This window comes from Carassius carassius, chromosome 3, assembly GCF_963082965.1.
Source record: "Carassius carassius chromosome 3, fCarCar2.1, whole genome shotgun sequence".
Taxonomy (NCBI): domain Eukaryota; kingdom Metazoa; phylum Chordata; class Actinopteri; order Cypriniformes; family Cyprinidae; genus Carassius; species Carassius carassius.
This window is the reverse complement of record NC_081757.1, coordinates 4375846-4396481: the sequence shown is the minus strand read 5'-3', so window position 1 is coordinate 4396481 and position 20636 is coordinate 4375846. Positions and strand designations below refer to the sequence as shown.

The following is a 20636-nucleotide window of genomic DNA, read 5'->3' as shown; positions in this document are numbered from 1 at the left end:
GTAAAACATGAAGGCTGCTATTAAGAGTGTTCTAGATTACAGACAAGCTTTTAACTGCATAGTCAGCATCACATATCTGTTGTCACATCAAGCAAAAGCTAAAATGAAGGCAAAACATTTTCTTTTGCCAGGAAGTTTGGAGCTGGAGGCTACTTTAGTACAGTATACAAAAGCAGGAAGGCAAGCTAAATGCTAACACAATGCTACTCCTCACATAGAGCATTTTTATTTCACTTTTTGACACACAACTTGCTGTACCTTACCTTGATTACAGCTGGACTGTTCTTGAGGTTCATATGGAGGAATATGATGATCACATTATGTTATTAATGTTACTATCACTGTCAGAGACATGGCATTTTAATGTTGTCCTTTCAGGGACAAACTGGACCATGTGATTAGTGATTTGTGTATTACAATGATACTTTATAAATATTGAATAATGGGAATCTTGCCCAACATGAAGGGCTTTCATTGTGATCTTTAAGATCCAGGTTTCAGAGTGAATATTGACTTATATTTTAGAGGTCGCTGACATAAACAGATTCTCTCAGAAATCATTAACTTAGTGCAAGAGGTGCACAAACTGGTTTAGGTTCATTTAAACATTGTCAAACATGTACTTCCCATGGGAAAACCTTGAATACTAATGAGTCACTAATGCTGTTTTAAAGATACCCTTCTCATAAAACCAAACACGTGAGCCTTAATCTTCATAGTCAATGAGCTAAGCTACAGCTAGACTTTGCTTTCTCATGCGAGAGGCCCTTTTTGCTGTGAGATTAACAGCACTGCCTTTACACACAGTTGTCTTCAAAGCAAGCACTTGTATTAATGCAATTATACATGCTCTTTAGCCTATTGACCTCAATATGCTTGTATCGTATGAGAAGTGAGACTTGGATGAATTGGGATCAGTTAAGTCATATTTTAAGGTCATTAGCTTTGGAGTGCCAAAGCAGGCAATGACATTTAACAATATTTCATCATCTGGTCCTCTGAACTTTTTAGCTGTGGAAATACACTGCGCAAGATGACTTTTGATCTATTTAAAAGGTTGAATGGAGTTTGCCATCTGAGCCAGTCAGGTAGGTTTACCGTTTATCTTTAACCAGGTTACCAGCCTGTATCTTGTGGGTTATGTTTTAATTTTCCAAGAAGCGCACAGCATGGCAAAATGGGTTTTACTACTACAGTATAGTATAAAACTGTGTTTTAGGTTAACAGATTTGTGTTTTGAATAAAAGGCTATTTCTTTAATTATTGTGCTGTTGTCTTTTTGTTATATATATTTATATTCTTCATAGATTCTAATATTCTAATATTATGATCTTTTCATGAAGAATTATGGTATGAAACAATTTAAACTAAGATATTATTACCGAAGTACAAGAACATGGAACTGAGCTGGATACATATAAAATAATATAAAAACGTTTTTTTAACAAGTATCTTATTCTTACCAAGCTGCATTAATTTGATAAAAACACAGTTATAGTGTGAAATATTATTACAATTTGAAAAAAAAAAAAATTATATTTGAATGTATTGTAAAATGTAATTTATTCCTGTGTATTTTAGCATCATTACTCCAGTCTTCAGTGTCTTCAGAAAGCTGCTTAATATTTTTGTGGAAACTGAAGTGCACATTGTTTCAGAATTATTTGATTAATAGACAGTTCAAGAGAAGAGCATTTGTTTAAAATAGAAATATTTTGTAACCTCATACATGTCTTTACTGCCACTTTTTGAACAATTTACTGTGCTTTTGATGAAAAACTACTAAACATCTTAAAGATAAAAAAACATATTACAGACCCCAAACTTTGAATGGTAGTGAACGGTAGTTTATGTGTTAATGGTGATTTATTTTTCAGAAATGCAAGTTGCATAATAAGTCACAAATCATTTATTTATTTAACTACACATTCTACCTTTTTCACGGTTATCCATTTATACATGTTGTTTACAACATTGTATGCTTACAAAACACAACACTTTTCAAATGGGTTGTTTTGTTCTTATAAAAAGAGACATAAAAAATAAAAATGATACAGGAGAACCAAGAAAAACTGTGATCTCTCACCCAAAGTAACAAGTACATTCAAGTTGCATTAACACTGTGGCTCACAACATAGTGAATAAAAAGAAAAGCAACTTGTCCACTGAAAATCATCTGAATGAGAAAAGATGCATTGCCATCTAAATCAGAAACACAGTAAAGTCCACTCCACTTCTACAATCTGGTTTCTTGTCTTGTTTTCATACCATTTGGAATGTAAACTTGCTCAAATTATAAATTATTCGGCTACAGAACATCTTTGAAAGGAAGAAATAACTAACAGGAAAAACACTAAATGACTGATGACTTCCTAAAGCCTAAACCGGGATAAATACGCAAAAACCCAGATGTTTAGACCCACACTCTTGTATGCCAGACAAACCAAATGTTGCAGCATTTCATTTTGTCTCCTGAAGTATGTAAGTGTGTGTGTATTGGTGTAACATTGACATCTTGTGGTCAGGTGGTTTATTTCACGTCAGTGCTACGGCGATTAAGCTTCTCGGGATTGTTTGAGGCCATTTGGGAGAAATCCCTGAAAATGTCATGATAGGTATCATCACCTGTGAGAGGAAAGAAATACAGAGAGAAAAAAAATATTAGCTGAACATTGTCTTGGGAATGAGCAGCACAACATGTATGCAAAACATCTTTTTTTTTTTTTTTTTTGATGTTGCATCCTTGTTGCAAGATTCTCTGTTCAAGATCACATTTTACACCCAAAACAAACAAGAATATGTATCAAAGTCACATTCTGTATGAGAGTGAAAATTATACACCTGTGTGTGGAAAGTGATTGGAATCTGGAGTTTAACAAGGTCTATAAAGATGTCTGAATCAGCTTGTTGAGAACACCACCACCCAGAGGAAGATATTTGATTTGGATTTATAACTGTGCATAAGTGCAGTGGTTATGCATGCATTACAGCATAGGGAAGCAGTAAATTACCTGTAATACGGAGTGCAGAGGACACACACTGCAAGCAGTAGACACTTGGCCACCCGTCTCAGGACAAGCACATATACACACAAACACATGCACGCACGCACAAACAGCAAAAACAGATTTGTATACAGAGACACAGATTGACAAACAAGCCCCACAGCAAAACAACAGATGCAAAAAGCATAAGCACCACAAGAAAGCACACCTGTAAACATCCGGCATTGCAATAAGAGTATCAGATTGAGAGTAACAGAATCCTACCGGAAAGCCAAATATTACAAGTAATCTTAACAAATGATCACCATGAACTGAACTGATGTTTTAAATACAGTTATGATGTTGGTTGAATGATGATGATACCCCTTACAATGCCAAATATCCATGCACATCCCATAACAGCTGAATCATTTGTATTTTCTGAAGAAATTACTAGTGCTTGCAAGGCAACATCATTAGATAAATGGCATTAGAGTAAGACAATTTAAGAGAGGAGGATAGATAGATAGAATTATAGACAGAATGATAGGACAATAGATAGATAGGTTTAGACACTGTGTTAATGTTAGTCATTGGGAGCTTTTCTAAACTAGGTTATGTAAAAAAAGTGGCATCTATATGTTAAACAGTTCAAGCTGCATTATGTAACTGTGGCAAATTGTAAAGAAAAATGAAAAGTATAAGAGAAATTTCAGCATGCTGATGTCTTGCAAACACTGTAATGACCAGCTGTGGAGTTTATCCTTTACATCATGTTAAACAAAGTAGTAATGCCTGATCAGGTCTGAATGAACGTTAAATAAATCAAATATAACTTGTTAGTGGAGGACTATCTGATTTTTCAAACATCTGAAGCTTAAGACAGACAGAGAGAAACCACTATACATTCCATTTGAGGTGTTTCTAATAGCTGAATAAACACCAGCTGTACAAACAAGATCAGATTTGTGTAAATGCAAAATGTCCCATTTCACATGCAAAACCATACTCGGTACAAACAGTACTGATACCACCTAATAAATTGTACTACATAACAATTTATCAAAACATTACCACAGCTACTAAAAGCACTGAACAGAAGATGTGCAGTGTTATCTATTAACATTCAGTGTTTCTATAAATTTTAAAGTGCTTTATCAAAGTGCTCCTTTATTTTTTTATTATTATCTGTTAAGCTCGGTTTTCCGTTTTAAATTTACAGTCAGTTAATTCTGGCCACCTAGAGCCCGGCCACTGAGATGGTTCTTGATATTTTGAAAGCTTTTCTTAGTGTGTCCAATCACAGGCCCAGTCCCGCCCCCACCACCAGAGCCCCGCCCCTCAGAATGACCTGATGGAGTGCCATCCATCTCCCGCATCTCTTTGTTCATCTTGGCTATCCGGAGTCTAGGAGGAAAAGCACAATGGATGATATGTTAATTGAGTTAATAGCAGGAAGCACCTCATCAAATGTACTGTAAGCTAATTAGTGTCCTTGTCAGCTGATGCGCTCTAAGACTACTTACAGCGTGACGATGTCAGCGTTGGCGTTATCTATGGCAATGCCGATTGGGTCCTTGTCATCAATGTCTTTTGAGTTGTAGTCCGCTCCTCTCTTAAGAAACAGACACACCAACCTACAACAACAACACAGAGCAACGTTTGAGTGACATGTTTGACAGTACATGTATAACAGCAGCACTGAGTATTGATACTGATTTGATTCAGTTTGTGATTCATATAGGTTTGATTCAATTCTGATTCATTTGGACATACAGTATAATGTCAAATTTGCAAGGGAATTTGCAATTATCCAAGGGATCCTTGAAAATACAGATTTTTTAAATTACTAACAGGGCCCAAACTATGCAGTCAGTTTTCTATTATTTTCATTTTGAACTTAAATAGATAATAATCAACACTCAAAAACCTCTCTTTGGATACTATCTGAAGTAAAATTGTAATTGTATTTCTTATGTAAATCTTTCATTATAATAATATGTAAATTATTATTAAAATTACGAACTCCAATTTAAGAGTATAAAACAGTTGTTTGTGTGGTTGCACCATATGCATTTTTTTTATTCACAAAAAAAACCCTTTAAAAGAATCAGTGAATGAATCAGTCTACACTAGTCGTATATTATAGTGCTTTAAATAAAAATTAAGGCATGCATTTAAATGATTTTCTTCCATTTATATTTCTTTATATTTTTTTTTATGATTCATTTATACACACACCCACATATATAAATATACATAGATTATATATATATAAACAGAGCCCAAACAATGCAGTTCATGTTCTATTTTCTATTATTTCTTTTTTGTCCTTGAACAGATGGTATACACATGTCTTATTTTGCAATGAGGTTTTACATTCAAATGCAATATCACATATTCAACAGCAGGGTGCAGCACTGCTGAAAAGTGTTGCAGGAAACACTGACAGAGAGATCAATCTTAGGATTTTAAGAATCAGTATTGCAATTGTTTAAATGAAGAATAAAAAAATTTTTGAAAAAAAATTTTTTTTTACCCAAACCTAGTATCTAAGCCTGTTTTACCCTGTATGTCCCAGTATGGTAGCATGGTGTAGTGGTCCCCTCCCGTTTGAGTCCACCTGGTTAACATTAGCACCGTTCTGTAGGAGAAACTCACAGGCTGCCAAGGAATTCTGCAGAGTGAAATACACAGTAATTATTCACTGTAACATTTATGCAATACACACTCAGTCTCAGATCATGAACAATGGACATACACACACACTTACAACCATAGCGGCTTGTATTAGTGGAGTTTTGCTGTCTTCAGTCACATTGACCCAGTTGACATCAGCGCCATGCGCCAGGGCGTCTGCCATGAGAGGGAAATGCTGCATTGACGCAGATCGATACAGCAAAGCCCCGGGATGAAGACCACTCAGATCCTCCTCTTCATCATTCTCTGTACATAGAGAGTATGAGAAAGAGAGAGTGAGGAGTTTGTGCGGTCAAATGGACATATGGACATCATATCTGTGTGTTTGTGTGTGTGTGTAACCTTTATGAGAGCTGGAATTGTTCTTCATTATTTCACTTGGGTTCAGGCCTATAGGGAAAACATCAAGCAACAGCCCAGAGATTAGATCAGTAGAAATGTTCATTGTTTCATTTTGCTAGTGTCTTCATGCTTGTTTGTGTATCACAACTACAGTTACCACAGTTTTGCATTCGTTCCTGTTTTTTATTGCAATTTTCAGATGTACTGTATATGTGACCCTGGACCACAAAAGCAGTCTTAAGTCGCAGGGGTATATTTATAGCAATAATCATTAGGATGTTAAGTAAAGATCATGTTTAATGAAGAGATTTTGTAAATTTCCTACTGTAAATATATTAAAACTTAATTTTTGTTTAGTAATATGCATGGCTAAGAATTCATTTGTAAAACTTCAAAGGTGATTTTCTCAGTATTTACATTTTTTGGCACCCTCAGATTCCAGATTTTTTAAATAGTTGTACCTCGGACAAATATTGTCGGATCCTAACAAACCATATTCAGCTTAGAAAAATTGACACTTAAGACTGGTTTCTTGGTCCAGGGTCATTTTTATAGTGACAGTTTAGGATTCATTTTATTGCCATATTTCTCTTTAGTTTTCATATATATATTTAAGTGATATCAGTTAAGGAATCAGTTGGGGAAGCAATAAAACTTCATGATCAATAAATTTACATGTCCCCCCCCCAGTCATTTGTGACAAATACTGAGGTTACACTCACATGTTTTCTATATTTATACTGACTACAGAAATTCCAAACGACCTTTTAAAATTGTATTAATTTCCATTAACTTTTTTTAAACACTGTACTAATTTCCATCATGGCTTTTTAAAGATTTTATTCATTTCCATGACTTGCATATTTTCCAAAGTTTAATCTCACTCTAATGCTGTATTTCATTTACACTGAATTATTATCTTCAGGATTTCAGTTGCATCATTTAAAAAGAGAACCACAAGAGGATACAGTTTAATGTTCAGGAAACCGACCTTGACTCAGAATACTTGTGCAATCTTGACTGCAAGCTACATGAAAGTTTGTTTATAACAGAATGCAAGGTTCTCTCTGGTGTCTGTGGTATAGTTAGTGTCCATCTTTGTTATCAGTATCAGTAACTTTACTGGCATCTCATTGCCATCTGCATGTAGGCTGTCTTCCCCCACGCAGACACACAGGTCAAGGTTATTCCATTTGATGAGTTTTTGAGGACTAATAAAACAGCTATTTATGTTTAGTTTGTTTTTCCACGACTATTTTTAATGTAGTTGCACTTTAGTTTTTCATTAACTTTACATTGTAGGAATAATTAATAATAAATGACTCACACTTAGGCCATCCATGATGTAGGATCGGAATAAATTTGGAGAGCTTTAGCACTTGCTCACCAGTGGATCCTCTGCAGTGAATGGGTGCCGTCAGAATGAGAGTCCAAACAGCTGATAAAAACATCTCAATAATCCACAAGTAATCCACATCACTCCAGTCCACCAGTTAACTTCTTATAAAGCAAAAATCTTCTGCTCTTATTCTGACGGCACCCATTCACTGCAGAGGATCCACTGGTAAGCAAGTGATATAATGCTAAATTTCTCCATATCTGCTCTGGTGAAGAAACAAACTCTTCAATATCTTGAATGTTCTGATGTTGATCACATTTTCAGCAAATTAAATTTGTTGGTTAAACTATTCATTTTTTTTTAACCCACTTGTTTTCGTCTTATATTACAATAATATAATACATCTTTCTATGCTGAATTGTAGAAGATAAACAAAAGATAAATACAGTTTCTTTGGGTGCATGACTGTGCATGTGTCTGTGTCAGTTCTAGCATGTTTTTTGGCATGTGTCTGTGTACCCGTGAGTCGTGGCAGAGTGGCTCGGCTGGGTTTGGGTTTGATGGCAGGGCGTGTGTTGGGTTTGTCCTGTGTGTTTGATCTGTTCCGTCGGGCACTGGAGCGCCGCAGGACCGTTCCTCGACCAGTCTCCGGGAGCTTGTGGATGAATTTCTTCTCTACATATTTAGAACGAATCCACGACTCCTTATCTTGTCTGAGAAAACAGTTATATACAGATTATATTTACAGTGGTGGCCAAAATGATTAAAGACTACCAGCTAAAAATGGTTTTAAGTCTATCTTTTGCTGTAGTGTGTCAGTAGGAAACATCCGTTTCTGTGGCAGGTTTCTTGAAGCGTCTTGGAGACGTTGCCACAGTTCTTCCGGATTGAGTCTGTCTCAGTTTGTTCTGTTTCTTCATGTTTTTCTAGACTGATGATGATGAGATCAGATCTCTGTGTGGAGCACTGGCTGCTGTCACACTCCTCATGCAAACAAAACTCTTACCGGATTATGACAATCAATTGGAAAATGAATATTTGCAAATGTAAACTGATATTTCCTACTGACACACTACAGCAAAAGATAATAACTGACTTAAAACCATTTTTAGCTGGTGAAAATACTATTGTTCTAATCATTTTGACCACTACTGTAAATATAAACGGTTTTCTGTGATTACTATATATAAACACAGACTGTACCTTGGACTAGAGGAATGGGGCTTCTTGATTGTAATCTCATCGATACGTGCCTCATAGATCTTGTTAATGGCTGTGTTTCCTAACTCACACATGAGCTAGAAAGAGCAATATGGAAAAAAAGAGGGAATGTGAAAAGAGTGTAAATGTTTAAAAAAAATGTATCTACTACATGAATATACTGTATGAGAATGATGTCTATGCTTACTCTGATGAGCTCTGGCTCCCATGAGTCCAGCGTCAGAGACCGTACCTTCGAGAAGTGGACACCTAAACTCCTGCAAACACAAAAAGCCATTCAGGTGCATGTTCATGTGATACATTATATAATTCTGTGTGTGTATGTGTGTTACCTGTGTATGCCAGAGCAGGTAATGCACAGTGTGATGCCCAGATTGATTGATGCCCAGTCGGGTCCAGGCTCCCCGCAGTCACAGCACTGCCCGTTCCCTGAGATGGCCTGCACCTCCTCCAGAGCCTCCCGACCAGACGGTTCCTGCTCCCCTGCGCTCAGACGAACACTCCCCGCAGACACTGAGCTACAGCGATCTCTCTGTTTAACACACGCACAAACACACATCCTTTTATAACACTCACATCTATGTCATTCTTTAAAATTGTAGCTAATTCTGATTAATTTTAAGCTAAATTTTGAGTGTGTAAGTGGACATTTATACTGTAAATTGTTTACTCTAAAAATAATAAGTATTATTTATTACATGCATTTAAAAAAAAAATAAATTCTAAATAATTTTTTTACAAATCTAACATTAAATGCTGCACCTACTATACCGCTGACAAATTTTCTTTAAATCATACAAAAATTATAATATTATTATACATTTTATATATAAAATAATTAATATTCTTTGAAAAATAGGGGGTAATGTTGGGGTTTACAAAATATTCACAGTAATCAATATACTGTCATTTTAAAATTGAATTAAACATTTAAAGTTAAAAGGTAAAATAAAAAAAAATGAAGTGCTTTTCCCTTTTCATCATAATAGTGTAGTTAGACAGTGGCAGGTCTACATTTACACTGCAAGACTTATATATACTTATATATATATATATATATATATATATATATATATATGATTTATTTACCCCGCCTGTTTACATTCACTTGAAACAAATCGACTGTTCTGCCAAGACGCAAGGCATTCTGAACTAGAAGTACCTTTGACCATAGCAAAAATATGATAATTCACAGAGCATCTAAATATGCATGCAGACAGTGCTAATAATACTGTAGAAAGACTGCTATTGTTAAGTTCTTATTTATTTTAGTGTAGACATGGTGCTTCTGACATATCTAGTCTGTAGTTTTATAGTCTGAGGTATGTCTACAGTTAGGTGTTTAGTTAGTTAAATGCGAATGTGCGTGACATACAGTGCCAAGATTGTCATCTCTTCTGTCCTGGAATGCTGAGGCGATGCTGTTCTGGACAGCGCTGATCCAGCTTTGCTGCTGTCGCTCTGAATCAGCCTGTAATAAACAGCTCCTACACAAACACACACACAGATCCTGTCATTTGGAGCATGAGCGGGATATGCACAGACTTGTCTAAATGCAGAATAACATATTTACAGGACTGTTTACAGTCTAAATACAGCCAAACTCAAACACAGGAAACAGAAAAATGTTGCATGCACAAAAATACACATTAAATTCCAGTTTCAATTCCAATTCCACACACAGAGAGACTCACTTAGAGGGAGAGACGACCTCAAAGCAGAATCGTCTGTCTTGTTCACTGTAGGGCTTCACTGTGCATAAACGCAAGTCCTCCACAACAACAGTGAGCTGCTCCTGATACAGGGAGACAGAGAGCTTGTTTAAATAAAACAATCTGTATGTGTGTGAATCAATGTGTCATTACTATTATTGGTTACTGCTATGTTATCCTTATGTTAAACGATTTGATACTTACATTATGTTTCTTTTGGTAAACCAACTGGTTCTTCTGAATGGAGAACCAGCGCCTACAGTATGAAAACACATGCAAGGTATTAATAATGCAGTCAGACATATGATTGTAATTCATAACAGATCCTGAAATCACATTCAACGAACAAATGTGCAAAACGGAAAAATTCAAAAGAGCAAACATGTCCACTACAGGAAACCATCAGGGTAAAATATAAATGTAAACAAATAAATAACCTTAAAACTATATGCCAATAATAAATGAAATAAAACTGAAAACGTTGTTCTCAAATGTGCTAATTCAGTTATAAATAACTGCATGAAGAGAGACAGACCGAGAAACAACTTGAACTTGCTCACAAAGTTGCATATAAAATGATGACTCAAAAAAATAAATCAATAGTCATTTATTACAGTTTAAAAATATAGCTAAAGAAATTAATGAAAAACAAGTACATTGCATGTATTTTTATATTCATTTAGTTGAATGTTTTAAATATAATTACTTTGCTTGTTATAAATCCATGAATTAATGTTAATATTTGTGTGATTAAATCACAGATTGCTGGAGTGCTATACCTGCTCCATGTTTTAAAAGCATTGCTGGCTCTCTTGTACAGGTAACCTTCCATCGCGATGCCATTGGGTGCATCTGGGCTGAAGTCCATTATGGAGTCATCATACGACACATCCTAAAAACAGACACACAAATATATCTTCCCTTAGAGATGCATTTATGATGTATTTGTGTACAGATACAATGGTGTGTGTGTCTGAGAGAGAGAGAGTCTTACTACCTTTTTCTTGACAGTAGCATGGCTCTGCTCCATATCCCTTTTCTCTCTTGCAGAATTCAGGACTAGTTGAGCATACTGGAGAAAAAGAGGAGAAATGACAATCACATTTTACAGTTCAGCCTTGTATTTGTGTCTTAATCAAAGTCATATGGGCAATGTTCACAACACAGTGGCCCAATTTGTGAATTTGTGTGTGGATGATGTGCAACAATGCAAAAGTCAGAGTGACTGACATTTTAAAGGCTGACCTGGGTCCCTTTGTTATATGTAGAAATAAATCAGATTCTAATCAGATTTTTTCCTTTATGGCAAGTTAGGTTGAAATAAGGTTATTTGATGTTACATCAATCTGATTTTTATCTTTAGTATGACCTATAAATAAAATTATTCATGAATGATGTGCAAATGAATTTATATAAATACAAATGTACATTCACATTTGTGACCACTGGCGTATATTTGTAGCAATAGTCAAAAAAAAACATTGTATGGCTCAAAATTATAGATTTTTCTTTTATGGCAAATGTTCCATGAAGATATTTTGTACATTTTCTACCATAAATGTATCAAAACGTACATTTTTATTAGTAATATGAATTGCTATGAATTCATTTGGACAACTTTAAAGGCGTTTTTCTCAGTATTTTGATTTATTTGCACCCTCAGATTCCAGATATTCAAGTAGCTGTCTCTCAGCCAAATATTGTCCGATCCTAATAAACCATACATCAATGGAAAACGTATTTATTAAGCTTTGTGTAAGCTTAATGATGTTGAAAAATCGACACTAAAGACTGATTTTGTGGTCCATGGTCACATTTATATTTACACATGCATTCAAGGAAACATTGCCTGTTTAGACAACTATCTTATACCAATTTAAACATCATGTAGTAACCTCACAAACATCAAGTTTGAGCTGAAAGTCCTGAAAAGATGGAAACTCTTTGAGAATGAGGTCTGGACCATTTAACTAGATCTCAAAATGGAAGTTTAATTGCATATTCTACAATTATAAACACATGTACGGAGGCTCAGTCTAAATCCCCACTGCCGTACATAGGCCTAGTTATTACGAGAGCTTTCCAGTCAAGAGTTGTGATGAGAAGTCTGCTATAATTGTAGTCTATCAGAGATGCGGGGGGTTTTTGGACCACAGTTAGAGTGAAGAGTCAAAGTGCACGTCACTCAGGGCTGAAACGAATGAGAAATGATGTACGACATGCTGACACTTTCTCAACTTCCTGAATTATATCAAGAAGAGGTCATGAAGATCACCTCCACCTTCCCTTGTTATCTTCCACGGACTTTCCTGTCGCCTCCCCCTCTCTTTTTTGAACACTACATTTCCTCTTGTCCCTGGTTCTCTAACACTGAATCTGCAAAAACACAGCCACCTCTGATTTAACGCTTTCCCTGTATCCCAACAATGTTTCCCTCTTCTCATTTACCTATGAATAGGCTCTCGAGATCTCTCTTGACATTTTTCTTGCTAAGTTTTTCACCATTTCCTGTGCTTACAGGAAGCTACGAGCAGGTTTTGTGGTTTTCGCAGGCCAGTAGAAGGTGAGTAAGCTTCCTGTCTAAAACTTCTACATTTCAACACTGAGCTCCTCATTAACATCAAGTCATTACTTTGTCAAAACATCATTGCATAAATAATCTATCTTCAGCAGCTTTTAAACATCAAATGAGCAGTTCTTGAAGATATTAGCAGATCTTAGAATTTGCATTTTACTTTTCAGTCCAGTTGGTGTTTGTTTATACTCTTTACAAGTTTTGAGCTGTTTTTTAGGCAGTTTTACAGTTCTGCAAGCACAGAAGTGTTTGCTAACACACACAATACCAGTGTGTGATACATACTGTTTCCTGTTGTTGCTCACTCTGGCAGAAAACTTCCTGTCATGATGGGCCAACATGTGATCTCTGAATGTACCATCACATTCCTGTCAGTAGATCTTCTGTCCCCTTTTTCAGTTCAAACTTTACACTTCCGTTTGTATTTTACAACATGATCAATTCGATATGTTTTCCCCTACAAGTTAACACTTGCATTTGTCCTAATTGGTACTTCAGTTCACACTTTTCCTTTCCTTCCTCTTTTTCCAGTCATGTGTGCAAGCAGCTTTACACACTTTTGACATACATATTAGCTGACAGATTAGACAAATTTCTTACCTCCTCACTCAGTTGCTTGTTGTAGCTTTTCAGTTCTGTGAGTGACGTGTAGCCTTGCTGGAAGAACAAAGCCTGGGCCTCCATGAGAGAAAGCATCTGACACACATTCACACAAGTGACTTTAAGTTACCATTCAATGCTAATCATTATAATAAGATTCATATTACATTATGACACATACCGCCATTAGAATTTCAGTCTTCTTCTTAGACTCAGTGACATTAATCTAAATTTAGGAGGAAAGAGAATGCCAATAATACATAAGCGTTCAATGCAAAATCCAAAGCATTATTACAATGCACAGTACAAGAACAGAAGAGTCTGGTTGATCCTGGTACACAAAACAAAAACACAATAAAATATGATTTCCTTTGCATTTAATAATAAATCAAATCTGCAAACAACTGGTATGTGATGTGTACCAGAAAATGGCATTATACTGGTTTCTTTTTCATTTTGAACAATATGTGCAGTGTTGTTTTATAGTCTAAAAACCTAATATATTTTATGCATTTTTTGTAAAACAGTGTTCAGACGAATGCCACTTAGTTTGATACTGTAGTGCAGTATATTCTTAGGCCAGTGTATAGATTTGTACCTGTAACACATAGTCCAGCGCCCCTGTTCTGAAGGCTCTGCGTGCGTTCAGGAGGTTATTGCTGGCTTCTTCCACCTCATGCTGTTTTCCGCGTGGTGCCTGTGCGTTCCTGCTCAGCGCTGCCTCCAGGATCTCACTGCTGCGCTCAAACTCCTTCCGTACATCCTTAAAACGCTTCACATCCCTTCAGGAGAGATACAGTAGGGATAACGTTAATACAGTAGTTGCAATAAAACCGTTAATTCATGCATATGCTTATAGACAGCTTCATATTATTGGTAGTGATACAGAAAAGAACATGTTTCTTTAGTGAGGAGGCAGAGGAAGAAAACGCCTTACTCTTTCACAAAATTCTGTAGCTTCAACTTCACAGACTTTTGTGTGGTTTCAATCACCTCCTGAGGGGAGAGACATCATTCATGAACAGGATCTCCAGAGAGATGCTTGGCACACTGGTCACCAGCAGCAACAGTAAAGTAAAAAGAAAGAACTTGACTCACCTCTTGAGCAGTGACAATGTCTGACAGCTTTTTAGAAAACTTTTCCAAACACTCCTGAAAGAAAGAAGCGCAGCCTCTTTTAGGTTTCTATTAACTTCAATCATTTTCAACACATATAACTACACAGGAACGTCATTTTTTCAGTTTGATTTTCAGTTCAGCTTTTGATCAAGTATTTTGTGATCAAGTAATATTGTGAAATATTATTACAATTTAAAATAACTGTTTTCTATTATAATATAATTTAAAATGTGAGTCATTCCTGTGATGCAAAGCTGAATTTTCAGCATCATTATTCCAGTCTATAGTGTCACATGATCTTTCTGAAATGATGATTTCTTATAATAAATAATGTTGAAAACAGTATAATTATAAATGTCTTTACTGTCAATCTAATGCATCCTTGCTGAAAAGATGTATTCATTTATTTTTTTTAAAGTTATCTTTTTTTAAGACTTTTGAACAGTCAAATCGTTTCTCTGGATTTGCTAGGTATAAGTTTGTGTAAAAGGTCTGGCAACATTTCTTCCAAATTTCAAATAAAAAAAAATTTTAATTTAGGGGATTATTTTTATTTTTTCAGAAAATGAAAAAATTTCACAAAAAAAAAATGCTTTCATTCGTTGTGATTGAAAATGAGGGTTATTCCACAAAATGCTGATTTCTTCAGGCCTCTAAAGGCCAAACATTATTATTGTGTAGTCTAAACATGAATATATCATGGCTTCTTTTTGGTTATTTTTGTTATAAAAGCTTTACAATAAGGTGTCATTTATTAACATTAGGTAATGTATTAACTAACATGAACAAACAATGAACAATACATTTATTACAGTATTTATTCCTCTTTGTTAATGTTAGTTAATAACAATACAATCATTCATCGTTAGATCATGTTAGCTAGCTAACAGTGCATTAACTAATGTTAACAAATTACAACATTTTATTTAAAATCGGGAAGAAATCTCATAACAAGTAGTTGCAGAAAAAAAAAAAATAAACGTTTTACTCAAACACGTAGCTATAAATCCAGATGAATCCAAAGAAACTGAATTTTCCACTGGTGTCTTTATGTTTCCCATAGCTGTATGCTCTATGTTTTCTTTTTTCATAATGTCTAGACACACACGTGTTATGTTAGCACTTACATTCGTATTTTTAAATCTCTGTCTCAAATGCTTAACACTTACAACCTCTGTCAGACCATCGAATGTCTTCACACCCTATATTTTACACTACACTGGTCATTTTTGTTGTTTCCCATTTTAATCTGGAAACTACTGTAAAGTCATATGTGTTATCATACAGTTTTATCAGTTGTATCACTTCCTTCTTATTTTGACGCTGTTATGGGTGATCACATGTTCATTTACAGGTATCAGCTAACCCACGTGGGTTTTGTGTACAGTAAGTAATGTTCATTTGAAATCAGTTGCAGGACTGTTGATACACTCACCCCCATGGTTCGGTCCTCCGAACAGTGGTGTCCCAGCTCTTTGAGGCCATTTACAAAGCTCTTACTGTTCTGGCAATAGGCACGGCCTGCATCCAGCATAGTGTTGCACTGTTTCACTAACTACACAAACGTCAGATAATGTCATGTTATTCATAACACACGCATAACCCTCATGAAAACGTCAGAAACAAATGTTGTGAGCAATTGTTAAACAAATTATCAACTGTCCAGTCTAATAAATTCAAGGGAATTGATCTTGAATTGTGGTTAAAAGCTTTTCAATTGGCGATTCCTCTTTGTAGTTCCTCTGAATTACACTATATCTCTTCATAAGACCACAGAGCGGGAGACGCACACCAGAAGATAGGAACAATGACTTTGTTTCAATTTAGGGAATTGAGCATTGAAGGTTAAACACATAAACCCTGCAGCAATGATATTTGGGTGTCTGTTGTGTATTTATGGTGTGAGTCTAAATATGAGACTGCAATCTGTTATGGTTTAAAACAGTAGCAGAGACTTTTGTACATATTCGGAAGAAAATGTGAGTAGGTGTGGTGCTTGAACATGCAAAACTCGCTTCAGACAAATAAATAGTGGCTCAGATCTCGAGATTTGATGTCAGTATAAGTCTATGGGATTTTTTACCTGTTTTTTGTTTATATCATTCACAAGGTGCAAGGACATAAGTCTGAGCACTTAGAAAAGTAGCACTACTTTCACTTTTCTCCTCAACAAGCCACATGTTTTGAGCTATCGATAATGTCCATATAGAACGAGTTAAGTGTTGGTGGTTTGGCATTTCCTCACCTTCTCGAGTCTCGTCTCCAGCTCATTGACGTTGACCTCCACCTTCTCGATTTCTGCCCTGTTGAAACATAGCACGTACTTTTTCACACACAGAACTGAAAAAAGATTTATATCCCATTTAACTTAACCTGTTAAAAATGCTACAAGACTATGTAAATATCTGTGTTGAAATGTGGAGTTGTGTCAGTGAATCTTCGCTTATGTGTAGCATTATAGACTTTCTGAAAGAACACAGCGCTTTGTGTTTCCTGCTTTTTCCATACATACAGTATAGACAGAAATTATTCTTATATTATTCAATTCAAAATGTTATGTAAGTATTAACACACAAACAGTAACTGGGAAAAATACTATTACAAAAAATGCTCATATAAATTGCCTTTAAAAAAATTAAAAAAGTACCATACTATGTTATTTAAGTAAAGCCTGGAAAAAACTATGATTTTTGCTCCTTTTTACAGTCAAGGCAAGTCAACGCTAGTTGCTGAAAGTCTGCAAAGCTGACTGACTTCACAGAAAATCACATAGTGTATAATGATCACAGCCTCTGATTTTTTAGCTTCAGACTATGATTATATCCAGTCGGAGAATATTAAGCATGTTTGAGATGTCAAGATGTCTTTTAAACACATACTGTTTTCAATAATCATGTTTCTCCTATCAAAGAGGATTGCGTGATTTTGTTGTGGTTGGTCGACATGATATGAATTTGTGTGTGATCTTCAGTCGATTAGTCTATGATTCCCTGTTTCTGTAACCATTAACAAAGTTGGCAAGTGTAAAATGCCTATTGTTTTAGAATCTGTAATATATTCCAGCCATAATGTGAGCTCACATGGATGTGCATGCATCATAAACGCCCTTTTTTGTGCATAAATGTGTGTGTGTATTGAAGAAAAAGTTGTTGCTTCCGAAGCAATCCACCCCTAAAACACACTTCCTGTCTCCTGTTTATCATTTCAGTATCTGTCGTCTCACTTCCTGCTCCTCCACCACTACCCAGCCGTCACTTAGCAACCAGAGACAGCCTCAGTCTGAAGTAAACTAGGCCTCAAATTTGTTCAAGCCAGTGGCCTTCTTACACCTTCATGCGAACTCTTTCTTTTCAGTTGCTTTCTGTGTATGAAGATCAAAAGTGTCCATGCACGGCTGTACAGTACATTCTGTGTAGATGAGTTCCACATGTTCTGTACATTAAGATCTGCATATCACAGATGTAAAGGGATATTGTGTGTGTTTATACAAGTATATTTCTGAGTGGGGATGACCTAATTGTTGAACTCACTACACCCTCTGTTCCCTCGGCAGCCACTAAAACATGGCACTCAAATTTTCCATTATACTGCCCACTAAAATCTACAGCCAAACCAGAGAAAGAAAGAAAGAAAGAAAGAAAGAAAGTCGAAATAGTGGTTTTAAAACTGTCAAAACTTTTATTCTTATTCCAATATCATTTAAAGAAATTATTTTCTATACATTAAAGGGCTATAATAGCATTATATATTCACGCGAATGGTTCAAAAAAGGCAATCAGAGTGAAAAATAATAAAATCCCCCTCCTACTCCACAGAGCCACTTAATCATCATCCCATTCATTCCTTCTGTATGGGTCTAAGCAAATTCTTTCCAGTGCTGTGCGCTACACTAACCGTTGCGGCTACATTCAGGGCTGATCTGAGATCAGCTTTAATCAAGCACGCCCAGGCCAAAACCCTTACGCTCAACACATTGACCTGATCCTGGAACTTCTTGGAAAGAAACCTGCTACGTCATCCCTTCTACATATGACAGTGAAATGTATCATTCTAATGTGGTGCATGTGACCTGTCTTTTGTAAAAAAATAAAAAAAGTAATAATAATATATATATAATAATTAATATATATATATATATATAAATAATTAATAATATATACATAATTATTTTGCGATTATTTTGTGTTTGTTTAAATATTTAGAATATCTGATATTTAAAAAAAAAAAGAATAGCTTACCTGAATCGCGGGGAGTCTTTTAGACATTCTTCAAAATCCAGTTTGACGGTCATTTTGGTAACTAATTACAAAGAACACAGTGGATGCGAACAATTCTTTTAATTCCCCGCAGCTCTTTATGTGGTGTGCTCTAAGAGAGTTCCTTTACGCTGTTAACGTCCAACGCTTTGAGAGCACTGGTGCTGACAACATCAGGATTCGTTTAGAAAAGATGAATTAAACCAGTCGTTTCCATTGGATGGTTTCGCTATAAGTATCAGCCGGGTGTTTGCCTTGTGAAAGCAAAAAGCATCTTCTCACAAATTAACCCAAGTTTGTGTTTTCCCGGTAACGTTAATTCACTTGAACGACGAGTCACGGAAGTAACATTGTGAATAATATAAATATAAGAAGAACGAGCAAAGTTACTGGTTAAAGAAAATTAGGCTACGTAAACCGTACCGATAATTATGTCCTCATCTCTTACTAAATTTTCAAGAGCACGCTTTCATTACGTTCCATTGTGCGCATATCATCCATTTATTAGTCCATAGATTCGTGGTTTATACATCGATGTGTGCTTCAGCTCATCAGACGGCATGTCCGTGTACGTTTCCCTTGAGAGACTAAACTTGTTCGCACCTCGCAGGATAACTTTTTTCTCTCTCTTGAATTTGCCAAAGTTGGTCCACCCCCCTTCGCGCGAGCGCACTTTATTTCCGGGTTTCGGATTTTGGTGCACCGACAAATTAAAGCAGGCTGTAGATTAGCTGTTTTCAGGAGACATACACACTTATTTAGTAGTAGCCTATAGCTACTTCTAATGTTATTACTGAGTATTTATGTTTTGGAAGATCAAAGGTCTTTTACTTAAAAATATCCTGTTTTAAGCCTTTAGTCTTATATTTAATAGTCATTTATTTCAAAACGAAAAGACAAGTGCAAGTGCATTTTCCAGGGAGTGTTCCCCACAGTTTCTAACATCACGTGTCAACAAAACCAGACTGGTTTTGTCTCTAAATCAGCTTGCAGCTTATCCATTTGTCCCGGTTAAACCTGTTGTTCATAAGAAAGCCCCACCTGACAGCACTGAAAGCAATCAAGCCAAAACCGAAACAGGCAAAAGCTTCGAGTCTGAGTCAGAGATGTAAGATCTGTAGGCTACGTCTCGTCTAACATATGCAGGCTTAATTAAACCTTTACCAACATTGATCTCTCTCATTGTCTATTGATGTAAACAGAGTAGTAGCAAGTCCTCTATATGCAACACAAACTCAGTTTACACATTTTAGCATAATAGAAAACTAATGTATGCAGAAACATCAAAAACAGGGTTTCTGTAGGTTTTATTGAGGTACATTTATGACTTTTCAAAGACCATTTTAAGGAGTAAAAAAAATAAACCAATAATAATTCAATTGAAAGAACACAACACATCAATATGAAGCCTACTCTAAAAAAGAAAATGTTTATGGAAATGAGTTTTGAAAATTGTAAAAAATTAGCAACACTTTTTAAAGTTTGAAAATACAACTTCAAACAGATTACTTTTCAGTTAATTAAAAGAAATGCTTGAATGCATGTTCCCAAACTCATGAAGAGACTTCAAAAATGGTGTTTTTACTCAGTAGCCTACTGTTGCCTTGTTTTTCAGTGCAAATTTTATTCATATAGCACATTTCATACACAATTAAAAGTGCTTTGAATATAAAAAGGAATTTAAATAATCATACAAAAAAATAATCACAACAATAAAACAAAGAATGTAAAATGACTAAAAAAAATAATGAAAATGGTAAAAATTATATAACACAGTGCACATGTCTC

At 35.5% G+C, this 20636-nt stretch overlaps 1 protein-coding gene across 1 annotated transcript; it reads right to left on the bottom strand.

Annotated features, from left to right (window-relative positions):
• Nucleotides 1-1888: 1888 nt before the first annotated feature.
• Nucleotides 1889-19523, bottom strand: LOC132116661 (arf-GAP with coiled-coil, ANK repeat and PH domain-containing protein 1-like). Its single transcript, XM_059525526.1, has 23 exons — nt 18831-19523; nt 16838-16895; nt 16028-16147; nt 14572-14625; nt 14411-14469; nt 14072-14255; nt 13655-13699; nt 13474-13569; nt 11296-11370; nt 11078-11190; nt 10503-10554; nt 10281-10381; nt 9962-10073; nt 8919-9118; nt 8774-8843; nt 8569-8663; nt 7885-8078; nt 6027-6074; nt 5758-5930; nt 5552-5661; nt 4511-4621; nt 4336-4391; nt 1889-2625 (listed from the first exon to the last, which is right to left on the bottom strand). The coding sequence occupies exons 1-23, from the start codon at nt 18881-18883 to the stop codon at nt 2531-2533; spliced, it is 2274 nt and encodes a 757-aa protein (XP_059381509.1). The 5' UTR covers nt 18884-19523; the 3' UTR covers nt 1889-2530.
• Between the last annotated feature and the right edge of the window lie 1113 nt (nt 19524-20636).